The 12334-nt window shown below is 43.0% G+C and overlaps 1 protein-coding gene across 1 annotated transcript; it reads right to left on the reverse strand.

Moving 5' to 3' along the window:
* Nucleotides 1-5421: 5421 nt before the first annotated feature.
* DBI (diazepam binding inhibitor, acyl-CoA binding protein) lies at nt 5422-12009 on the reverse strand. Its single transcript, XM_053404894.1, has 4 exons — nt 11890-12009; nt 10381-10498; nt 6339-6401; nt 5422-5658 (listed from the first exon to the last, which is right to left on the reverse strand). Exons 1-4 carry the CDS (start codon nt 11896-11898, stop codon nt 5582-5584), a joined length of 267 nt encoding a protein of 88 aa, XP_053260869.1. The 5' UTR covers nt 11899-12009; the 3' UTR covers nt 5422-5581.
* Nucleotides 12010-12334: the final 325 nt, after the last annotated feature.

The raw sequence follows: 12334 nt of genomic DNA on the forward strand, positions 1-12334 counted from the left end.
GTAGAAAATACAGTGATACCTCGGTTGTCAAACGTAATCCATTCCGGAAGACCCTTTCACTTCCCAAACGTTCGAAAACTGAGGCTCAAAGGGCGGCCTGCAAATTCAATAGAGGAAATTGAAAAAAAACAACAACCCAGAGGAAGCCGTTCGACTTCCAAGGTGCATTTGAAAATGGAAGCATTTACTTCCAGGTTTTCGGTGTTTGAAAACCGAAATGTTTGACTTCCGAGACGTTTGAAAACCAAGGTACCACTGTACAAATATTTGAATGTGCCCTTTCATAGCACACACAAATGAGATAAATATAAGGTTACGGGCTCATGTTATAACAGTGTAGAATAGAGGCATGATAGAAAAAACTTGTTCAACTACAAGGGCTGAGACTGAAAGAAGGGCTCATCATGTTGACTCACTTCAACACTGCAAGATAGTTTGGTCTTTTTTGATGCAGAGCTTGTAATGAAAAACAGGATGTCCAGTGGAAGGGGTTCTGTGCAAAACAAAGCTAGTCAGCCAATGTATTGCAAAACAATATGATAATCTGAAACTCAAAAGATACAGGGGTTGAAAGAGAAGAGAGATTTGGAGTGTTTAACAGCTTTAGATACATTCCAGGGCAAATTTGCTTCAAAGGCATCAGTACAGCTGTGAGCCAGCTCTAGAACTGTGTGCTCTCAACTCTTATAGAGAACTCTTGCAATGTGCAGCTCTGAAAGTCATTCATTGCACAGCAGTCAATTTTCCCCCAACAGTGGAGACACTTGCAGATACAAGGTGCACAGGTGAATCCATTCGCTTTTGAAGAGCTTTGGGACCTTTGGGTGAAGTTCGTATGTGTCCGTTTATGAATATGTGCTTCTGCCTTTAACCTTACGCCCAATAATGAAGTTCACAAAACAGAGGAATAAAGGTTGGTTTCTTACATGAAATAAAATGGAGAGAGCATATGGATGCTGCTTAAGGCAGCCTGTTTACATACAGAAATTAAATAAATAAATAAATAAATAAATAAAAAAGTGCTTTTTTCCTAAAAAAATGTTTAGGGGTACTCTCATTTTCCTACTCATATTGAAATACTGCCCCTCAGTGAGACCAAACTTAGATTCACAAAATGTTTAGGGGTATGCATACCCCTGCAGCCCCCCAGTAAAAAGCACTAATAATAAATAGAATAATAATAATAGGCAGCAAATCATGTAGTACATAGCTTGACCATAAAGGTGAAATTATCCTCCCCCCAAGGATCCTTATCTATCTAAAAGCCTAGAGTGGATATGATTTGCTGTAGTATCCACCCTAAAAAAAAAAGGGGGGGACACATGTATTTGTTTTGAATCAATCAGAACCAAAGATCTGTGCCTTGTGTGTTAAGCTCCATCTGTTGATATTCTATAGCAGCACAACTACAGTGTCTCTCACCTGTTTCTTGATCTGTTAGTTTATTCTTGAGATTGTGGTGTGAAAAGTGGGTCCCTGATATTGTGAACTTCCCAGAATCCCAACCAACTTAAATATGGGGTTTAAGTATAATTTTGGACCAACATAACTGGGGAGAGGCAGGATCTTCCTGACTGTTATACTTCATTTATTCATTGTACTATTGTTTATTCCTACAAGTTACTGTCTGTTTACCAAGTCTGAAGTTGGAAGGACATGACCCTAGTGAGACATGACTGTTGATTGTATGTTTCCTGAATTGTATGTTTACCTTTGGAGAAAGATGGCACTGCCTATGCTGAACCCAATTATTTCTTACAGGAAATGGCAATTAACGTTTTCTGGTAACACAGGATTGTGTGTCCTGACCATTACATTAAGTATTAGGTCAGGATATTTACTTACATTTTCTAGGTCACATTTAAGTTAAGGAATAGTAACAGGGTCAGAATGGGGGCCTCTTTTCATATGAAGTAGTGCCAACTGCAGTGATACTGTGATCAACAGAAATAAACCGTAGAAAAAGTTCAGATTGGCATCCTTTGTTACAATGCATCCATAAAAACAAGAGTCTGCCCAGTTATCAGATTTTCTTCTAGGCTGAGCAGGCAAAGTGGCAGCTTAATCAACCTTCAAGAGTTGTAGCAGGAGCTCTTCAAATCCACAAATAAGGCCATTTTCAAAACATATCTAGCAATGGTCTAAATAGTGCAAGGGTTTGTTTTTGAATGTCTGGCAAGAGGCTGCTGTTGTGTCATGGTATAGACCCCTACACACACTCAAGAGATAAGTTTTTATTTGTTTAGGAACAAATCCTTGAGTCACATCTAACGAGTGACTCCCCTCTCAAGGCAACACTCAGCCTCAGAAAAGTAGGTGATAAGGAAAAGATCCTCTCCCCTTTCCTCCTAGCAGTCTTATTTTGCTGAAAAAAGCCCACCTACCCACAACTACTATTTTCCATCCCATCTCCCAAAGGAAAAAGATATGGGCACTATATATTTTCTTCCATAGGAGAAATCTTAAACACCTGAGATGGAGAACAGCATTTTTTAGGAAGGAAAAAAAGACCCAACCCCTGTACAGTCGTACCTTGGTTCTTGAACGCCTCATGACTCGAATGTTTTGGCTCTTGAACGCCGCAAACCCAGAAGTGAGTGAAGTTTTGTGAACTTGTTTTGGAAGTCTAATGTCCGACGCGGCTTCTGCGGCTTCCGATTGAGTGCAGGAAGCTCCTGCAGCCAATTGCAAGCTGCGCCTTGGTTTTCGAACATTTTCAGAAGTCGAACGGACTTCTGGAAGCATTCCATTTGAGAACCAAGGTATGACTGACTGTACTTGTCTTCTGAAGCACATAACACACACATCCATGAGGAAAACAACACATAGCCAAACATCATTTGTGTATGTAGCTTAGCCTTCTCACAGGATATATTTTTTATAGCTTTTAACTGGAAAGGCTTGGTCCAAGTGGCAGACTTCCACTCATTTTACCTGTGGAGCTCTAAGGTGCAGGGCCTGGGAACTTCTTTTGGTCCCAGCAACTACTCAAGGAGAGTCAGCATTCAGTGTTAACAGGCATCATGGAATTCCAAGTCTACTCTGATATGATCCAGCTTAGGCCTTCTTACCTGCTCCTGTACGAAGCCTGCCAGACTTAATTCTTCCCTCTTGATTCCACTAAGCTTTAGGTTCTTTTGGCTACCTCCAAACAGATAAAACAAATCTGAGCTCAACCAGCAAGGTTTTTGAGCAGCACACACTAGCTTTAGGAGTGAAAAGATTCTACTTAATCCTTCCAATTGAATATTGTAACAGATACTGCTTGAATACCCTTTAAAAAACAGTAGTTGCAGTTAAGAACTTTAGTTGCCAAGAGTAGGCAAGGGCGTCCAAATCGCCTACATTAAGAGTTATTTGGCTCCATCTGGTGACCAGGATAGGCTTTGCAGCCCATCTTTGAGTTATGACCCAATTTGCTTCTCAAAATTGCAGTGGGGAACACCTCATCGTCCTAGAAGCATCACCTAGATTGTTGCCCATAGTAGGATTTAGGAATCTTCCCTATTGTGCCGGATTTACGTATAAGCTAAAGAAGCTATAGCTTAGGGCCCCCCAAAAATTTAAAGGAAAACAACTGGATGTACATTTCCAAAATATAAGATAAAAAACAAATAAAATAAAACCTACATACAGCAACAGTGTTTTGTGTTGTGTAGGCTCCTATCTGTTATGTGCAAATGGCTTTAGATACGTATTGGGTCCATAAATTAACATATAGCATATATTCAACACAAAAAACAGCGCCAATTTGTTGTTGACAAAGGGCAGCTGGACATATAAAGGGCCCTATTACCTTCAGTAGCTTAGGGCCTCATCAAACCTAAATCCGGCCCTGTCCCAATACAATACAGGCTGCCATGTCTCAGGGCCATGGCTCTGCTCTGCCAAAAACCACCTTCACACCATTTCACTGCTTGTCCTGGGGTCCCTTGTGCTGGCACTTGTTTGAATGAAACCTGTGGAAGATACTAAGCCTTTAAGGTGACACACAGTCTAAGACCGCCTGTGAATAGGCAGTTTTCAAAGACTATGCCTGCATCCAAGGGATTAAGCTGGCTTCCCCCATCCTGTACTGAAGGGTCATCTTTGCTATTTGAAGCTAGATCATTGGGCAACATCCAATGTCAAGTGCTGCTCAGAGCAGACTCCCTGAAGCCAATGCAATCTAACAAAATCAGCCCATTTGTTTCAGTGGGTCTAACTCCAGGTATGGAGCAGCTTGATATCACTTCGTTTTTTCCAAACAACTTGAGGGGAATATGCCTAATGCATCTCATAAGCAGAAGGACTGCACAAGGGCTCTCACAATATGGGTTTTCCTTCTGTTCCTCTTGAAACCAGCTATGGAGCCATGGGGGGAGCATAGATATAGCCCAGCTAGTTAGAGAGAGGTGCTAACAACACTACGGTTGCAGGTTTGACAGGTTCATATTTCTGCATTGTAGGGAATTGGACTACATGGTCATCAGCGTCCCTTACAATTCCGTGATTCTACAAAACTCCCAGAAGAGTGAATAGGGGAAGCTGAAATGCTCGTGCAGGTGAGTCATGTGTTGTTGAATTCCCTCCAGTGCTTTATACTACATTATTTGTACAGTTGCTATTGAAGGTTTAGGGATGCGGTCTTGGGCTTGCCGATCAGAAGGTCGGTGGTTCGAATTCCTGTGACGGGGTGAGCTCCTGTTGCTCAGTCCCAGCTCCTGCCAACCTAGAAGTTCAAAAAGTGCAAGTAGATAAATAGGTACTACTCTGACGGGAAGGTAAACAGCATTTCCATGCACTGCTCTGGTTTCGGTGTTCCATTGCGCCAGAAGCGGCTTAGTCATGTTGGCCACATGACCCGGAAAAACTGGCGAGATGAGCGCCGCAACCCCCGAGTCGTCTGCGACTGGACTTAACTGTCAGCGGTCCTTTACCTTTTTATTGAAGGTGTGCCTCACACTGGCTGCATTGTTCAATTACAGTAAGTGCGGGATGCTTCTGCTTGGCACCTACAAGTTTTATAAGCTGCACAGACAATATTTGCAGTGCACTTCCAATCTTACATCAAGAACAAGGCTCCTTAGCCTTCGTGAATTGAACTCGCCACTTTTCTGACCAGTGGAGTGTCACACTGTTTGTTCACACATGAGATGGGCAAGAGACTTGGAATTGTGAAGCAATGTTTGCCCCAGCACTGGAAGCAGTTGAGCAGCTCTTAATGACTGGCCAAGAGACAAAGAGAGGAAGTGCCATGGGACTCCAGCTAAAAGCAGTCTGTGGCTGGCTTCAGATATTTCAACAGTATCCTGCCATCCTTGCTGGAGAGCCAGACAGAGGCCAGCCTCTATACTAGTGGTCCTCTATGCAACTTGTGCAGGTACCATGCACAGTAATGGACTCCTCCTGATACACGAGATCCACGAGACTACCAACAAGTGAATTTGATAGTGTTTATTATACAAACCATTAGAAGTAAATTTACACAGCTATTAATTATAGAAAGTGGCATCAAGTCTTGGCACTGCCATACTGTGTAACACAGTTTAAGTTAGTAGAGTAAGGCATGATTCCATTTTAAGGCATGCAGGAAAGGGGTTTATTGCATTCCATATTTTTCCTTCAGCTCTTCCACTTTTTTAATATATGCTTTCATTGCATCTTCTTTGGACATTCCTGAAAGAAAAAGCAGAGATAAAACATGAAGTAGTGTTCAATCCATGCTAGATCTATGGTAATCAGCCTCCCTCCCTCACCCATGTCACCTAAGAAAGGACTCCTCTGTGCCCATTTGTTACGTAACTGTACAGTAGGTTAACCTTTACTTCAGTGGCGTGTGAACACGAATAGTCAACTCAGTCTAAAAGATGGCCCAGCTGTATGTTGAAACCGGATTAAGTGGTGGAGATCATGAACCCTTAAAATGGACAAGGTGGGGAAAGGAAAGCAACAAACAACCTTGACTCCCATGTACACCTTACAAGTTATGCGTTTTGGCCAAAGGAACCTCCTAGCTTCTCAGGTACAGAGCTGGGAATCTATAAAAGACGACTCTTGGCAATTCTAAAGGTGCTGAAACAGCCTGCTAGGAAGAGTTTCAACACAGATACCCTTCCCCCACCTGCATCCATTGACACCAGCACATCTGTGCACATGTGGAAACATGAAATGGCTGCAGTACAGCCAGCTTTTGTGACACTGAAACTAAGGGCTTAAAGGAAGGCCATAAAGCTGAAGGAATGAACTGCTAGAGTTAAGGCAAGTAATGTTGATCTATGGGTGAGATTAAGTTGAGTCAGCCATCCCAATGATTTGATAGCAATTGAGTTGTATTTGCTGTTGCACTTAAGGCTTACCTTTCAAGGAATTCCAGGCGTCCCACTTGGCCTTCCCTTTGAAATCAAGCATCCCAGGACGGTCTGAAATAGTGACATTTTAACATAGTAATGCAACAGCCTTGCTTTCCCCCCATAGTACAAGAGATCGCTTTGGGTATACGAACAAAGGCAAACTGCATGAACTATAAAATGAAAAATAAAGATGATCACGATCCTGATCAGTCAGAGTCTTATTTATCTTAAGTTTCCCATTTAGATTTAAGAGGCAAGAGCATAGTTGGGGTATAGATTTTGGCATCCTTTTGTTACTTACTGTTTGTTTTTTGCAGCCTAGAAACAGAAGTTTAGTCCTGCTTGTTAAAAAGCTTTAAGCCTGCCAAATATTTACTTCCTGCATGTTTTTGTTCATTGTATAGTAAGTTGTTTGTTAACTCTGAGTTTCCATTAGGATAGGTCACATTTTGCTGTGTGCCGATTCTAGCTGTTTTTCTCAAGTTGATATCCAATCTAGAGGTACTTCCTTGAAGAGTTGCTAACGATAGCAAAGTTGCCGCCTCTCAACTTTTGAAGGACAGCTTTAATCCAAGGATTGTTCAGTCAACATGGCATGTTTGTTCCTGAATGAAGGGTATTTACTAATCATTGTTCAAAATGATTTCGCATACACGGTTTAATGTGCAACCTAAAAGCCAACCTATATTCTCAGAACCAGAATAACCAAGTGCTGGAGAGACGGCAAAATAAGCACCGCATTGCCCACAATGGAGCCCCCTGAACCAAGATGAGCAAGTTTCCTTTGGATCACCTAACTCAACTAACACAGCAACAGAAGTGCCTGCATATTTGTTCTTCCATAAGGTAGGAAGCCTGTGTTGCCAAGTTAGGCAGCCTAGATTTTAAGACAAATATGCCCATACTGGCTACACCTATCAGAAACTGACTCATCAATTCACAACTAATTTTAATGGTAGGCAACTTGCTCAATCTCATGCAGGGTGCAATGCCCTGTGGTTTGACATTAGGGAATTACCCTACATTTTCATGAAAATTGCATGCCATATGTGTTGCAATATTCCATTTGGAAATAAAAAAGAAGATACGAAAAGATAGATTTCTCTCTATATATATCCAAGGATACTTAAGACAACCATTCACTGGGACAGAAAATGCACAGAACATCTTAGGAGCAAGCTCTGGTAGTTACTTGGTGCTCACTTTGGGACCACTGCTGCCATATTGGTTGTTCCACTTCCATCTACAAGGAGGATCCTTTTCAGCAATAAGGAAGACAATATTCTGGCACTCTCTTCTCTGATCTACCCAACTAGCTACTATATGGTACAGAGATACGGGGCAGATTCCATTGCGGAAATGTTAACCTGGAACAGACGGCTTCTTCCTTTTGGCTCCAAGCGATTCTGTTTTTTTGGTAACCGATCACAATCTCCATCGTACCATGTTATTTTGCATTTATATAGTGAACCTCAAGCATCTGAATAAGTTCACATATATTTCCAGTAATCTTTATACAGCCACCCTGTATGAAAAGAGACAGCATCCTCCAAAGGATCGAATGAACTCTGAGCCAGCAACTTCTCATCTGGCTTCCAGTTAACCATTTGTGCCTTGGCCTAGTTAGTGGCTACCGTACCAGAACAGCCTTTGTTTCCTTGGCAGTCTACTGAACACCAGCATTTGGTCTAGTAGGTTTGTCTGTATTTGACTGCTCTTTCAGAAGGACTTGCCTGAAGGCCCAGGATGGTCAAATATTACCTTTTGACCTACTTTCCATGCCTGTGCTTTAGGAGTGGTTGGAGAGGGGTGGGGCATACATAAACGAATGTATTGTGCTCAAGTTCTATGATTAGCATTTCAGAATGAATTGCATGCAAACACAGCACTGTCATTTTTACACCAGGATTGGCAATGGGGCTATTCATGAAAACCAGCTGCTTGCAAGGTACTGGGTGACCTTTAGCTCTAGTTGGCACTGTCATCCCAGAGGGAAGCTAAGCTACTGCCTGACCCTTGTACTGCTGGCACTGGAAGCGGAGGCAATTAGCCAAGAGTTTCAGATCCCCCTCCTGCAGCATGCCCATGAGTAACCACACTGTTGCAAAATAATCAAAACAGGGGCACTCATGTCAGTCTTCTGGTTGGTCCCATTATCAAGAACCAGTATGCTACCCTTGATTCATCTACCAAGCCTCTCTCCCCTCCCCAACCTCCAAAACACACACAAGCTACAGAAACAGCAGAATTATGCCTAGACTTTCCATCCAGTTTTACGTACTGAAACGAGACTCCCTTTTCAACTAATTTCCCTGCATTTGAAGTTATCCAATAGGCTGAACCACCAAGTAGGTTGGTAGATCAGGGTACCAGCTGTGGCAACAAGAATGGCCTCCAAGAGAAACTAGTCATTCTCGTGATCAGTACAAAAGTTGTGTTTGCATGACGCTCTCACACCAATGTTTAAACAAAACCAAAGTTAAAGGAAGCAGATATACAAGGGCTTTAACTTCCCAAGCATTTTTAGGGCTCTTCCGAATAGTTGCTTGTAGCACACCCCAACCTGACTTCAGCTACTTATTGATACTCCTGCAAAATATTAAACCTCCCCCTGCCTCGAGCAGTGCTATCCAGTGCAATGTGCAGATTCTACAGGTGTGCTTTTAGTTGTAAGATACCAAATGGGTGCTTCTGTCCTCGACTAGTGAATCTGATAGTTTCACCTTCCTCTTGAAAGATGAAACCCAAGCGTAATACTAGGCTGTTATGCGAACCCTAGTCTAGCTGTGCAATAGTCTGCTATCTCAGCTCCAACTAAAAGTGGCCCAACCTATCCTTTTGGAATTCACTTTCTGAACACTCGTCCAATAGGATACTTGGAGTGCCAACATGGCAACACATCCAAAGCAGCAGACACATTCATATCCTGCTTAACTGTTGTACTGCAATACTGGGCAAGGGTTGTGGAGAGGGGTAAAGAGGATCTGGTTGTAGCTTCTAAAGGCAGTCACTCAAACTCATAGCAAGTTCCACTGGAACAGAGTTTACAGTTGCCATTCTCACATGCAGCAGTTTCACGAGTTCTATGCCAAGGACCCTCACAGAAAAGGCATTTTGTTTTGAGTTGTGTGCAAATCAGAGCAAGCTATCTTTCAGAGCAAGTATCTTTCAGAGCTGCAAGTGCTCCTAGCCCAAAGCTCTTGAGAGTCGGTTAGACTAGGACACCAAAAAGTTAAGCAATGCCCTGAACTACTGGATTGGGTAAATTGCTTCACTTAGAATATGGAATCTCTGCAAGGATCAGACAACTCGTCCTGACTAGGCCTTTGCAATGTAGAACATTTCTGCAGGCACTATTGCAAGTTACATCCCACTTAAAGTTTCTACTGTTTCATAAGAATCAGCTAAATCTGGCTACACTCCTTGAAGTATGTGAGGTATTACATATTTCAAAGGAGCTGCTGTAGCAGAAGTTAGCCGTGATGGTCACCTCAATAGGGAGACTTGATGTGAAATGATGTACCTGAAACTATAGTTATGTTTGCTGCAATATTACTTTTTAATCCACTTATTTATATGCTGTTGTATGAAATCTATGCACATCGCAGGACTCCATGCTATGTATGCAAGCAGTAGCAACTGATGCTTTTAACTATTTATGGTATGAAGCAGATTTTGAAAGAGGTTATAAGCAGCTAAGTAAATTGCTTGCTATTGCAAGTTGCTTTCAAGCAAACGAGCAAGTCTGAAATGAAAGGCAAGTTGATCTCGTTGAAAGGCTGCCCCGGGCATTTAAGGAGCCCTGTATTGAGGGAGCACATTTACTATCAAGTGTTACATGCAGTTAATATACCCAGATTTAACTTACGGTGCTCATTTGGACTCACAGCATATAGGATCTTTACCTATCTGGTGTGAGATACGTTACATTTCAGTATATAGTAGTTTATAATTCTCAATGAAATAACTCAACAGATTAGGATGAAAGAATTGCTCAATGAGCAATCCCTAAGCATGGATTTGAATGTGGTGTGAAGTTAACTCATACCTGTATTTACATCTCCAACTGTGGCCTGCTTGTAATGGCTGTAGATATCCAGCATTTCTTGATCTGTTGGTTGGGTCTTCAGCTTCTTGACTTCTTCTGCAGCTTTTTCAAACTCTGCCTATTTCGAATAAGGATTCAAATTAAGGGATTTACTGCTGTTCAGTACACTTAATGTAGGCAAACATAATTCATCTAAATCATAATAAATTTTAGCACCAAACTTTTTAGAGCTTCATGAACTGTGGTACAGTCCTTTACATGTTTACTTTGAAATAAGTCCCACCAGGTTAGTTGGACTTGCTCCCAGACAACCATGCATAAGATTCAAGGTGTGGGAATTTAGTTGGGCAAACAGTGTGGAGATTTGAAGCTTGATAATTATCCTGAGGGTGGAAGGTTGCAAAATGAGTTGCTTTACTAACACTTGGCAGAAAAGCTGTTCCAGCACGACTTACCGGGGCTGTTGCCCAATTTCTTTTCAAGTTCAAGTTCCTGCAAGCCACTTTCACGAAGACATTGCACACGCCACCAAGTGCTGCCACATACCTTGAGCAAGCTGCTCATGCACTTGGCAGCGGAAGCCACAAGGGGCCATTATCTCCAGCTGCATTTGCATGCTTTTTCCCAGGCCCAACTTTGTAAATTCTCTTGTTGCATCCACAGTCAGCATGCTAAAGAATCCTTTCACACAAGAGCCTCACATACCATAAAAACTGAGGTTTTATCACCTATCCTTCAACCACTAGATCAGTTAGGCAAAAGTGCCTGTTCCAGATTGGGGGCGGGGGGGGGGGGAGAGAAAGAGAAGAAAAGGCTGCCTGTACAGTATTAGCAATTCTAAACAAGAACTCAGCTTCAAGCTATTACGCATAAGGACTGCAGACCCACTGTGCAAAATCTTGAAAGTCTGGCTTCTGAAAAGTTTCAACCACCATGACTGAAGATACAAAATAACAGCTTTGGAAGAATTTTTAAGAATTTACCTGGCTAGTACACGCTTCACATTTGTGGTTTTATAATGATCACTGGCTATTATTTCAGAAGTAGCGACCTACTTCTAATAGTTGGCCGCAACTTTGCAGAGGAATAAGCCCCTGGAGGACTTAGCACTGCCTACCAAGGCACAAGCGCGTGCTCTGCAATGGGAGAACAAGGGCGCTTCATTTCTCCTTCTCTTCCCCCACGAGGAAAGAAAGAGACCCACCCCCTCATTCCGGGCCGCCTATATTACGAAGTGGGGTTTGTGTGGGTGCTTGCAGGAGCAACATAAAACAGAAGCTTATTAGGCAGCGGCCAGAAGGAGAAGTGTGGAAGACACACTTCCAACTAGAAAGAAAGCAGGAACAAGACCTCAACAGAGGCGCGTACACCCTTCCGCCGACTACTGCAGAGAAAAGCGAAACCGACACTGAGAAAAGCCTAGCGAAAGAGAAGCAGACTTGCCGCGCCTGCAAAGGGGGGGGGTGTCTTGGAAGAGCGCCCTTTCGTTAGGGAAGGGGGGGGGCTTACCTGTGCCATGGTTGCAGAAGCGCGCAGCGACCTCTTCCCGATGCAACAAAAGGCTGAACTGCGCCCGTTGCAGCTTCTTGCCCCAAAGTCTCTATTTCACGAATCAGCCCAGCTCGCGCGACCAATCAGAAGAGAGGGGGCGGGCACTCGCCGGCCTTTGTTCCCACCACGATTCGGCAAGCGGCTGGGACTGACGGGCGAAAGGCAACGCCTGACTCCGATGGTGGCCACAGATGTACGTATAACCAAAATGGAAGACTAGCCTACCTCCCTGGTTCCTTACGTTGTTTGAAGACCCTCTTCGCGACTGAGGCAAAGGCCCATAGGCGTAGCCAATACTGTATTTTTGTTAGGGAGGGGCAGGACTTTTGTTCGACGTGATTGGCCAATTACGTAGGCATTCCTATTGTTTTACTTGATCTGGGCAGGGGGCAGCTGCCCCTCC

The sequence above is a fragment of the Podarcis raffonei genome, chromosome 1, assembly GCF_027172205.1.
Source record: "Podarcis raffonei isolate rPodRaf1 chromosome 1, rPodRaf1.pri, whole genome shotgun sequence".
Classification (NCBI taxonomy): Eukaryota; Metazoa; Chordata; class Lepidosauria; order Squamata; family Lacertidae; genus Podarcis; species Podarcis raffonei.

Bases quoted from the DNA above. Each gene is read 5' to 3' on its own strand.
- DBI (XM_053404894.1), bottom strand. The intron at 6,402-10,380 runs GTATGAGTTAAC...TCACTATTTCAG, and splicing joins AGTTGGAGATGTAAATACAG to ACCGTCCTGGGATGCTTGAT. The intron at 5,659-6,338 runs GTAAGCCTTAAG...TTTTTCTTTCAG, and splicing joins CGCCTGGAATTCCTTGAAAG to GAATGTCCAAAGAAGATGCA.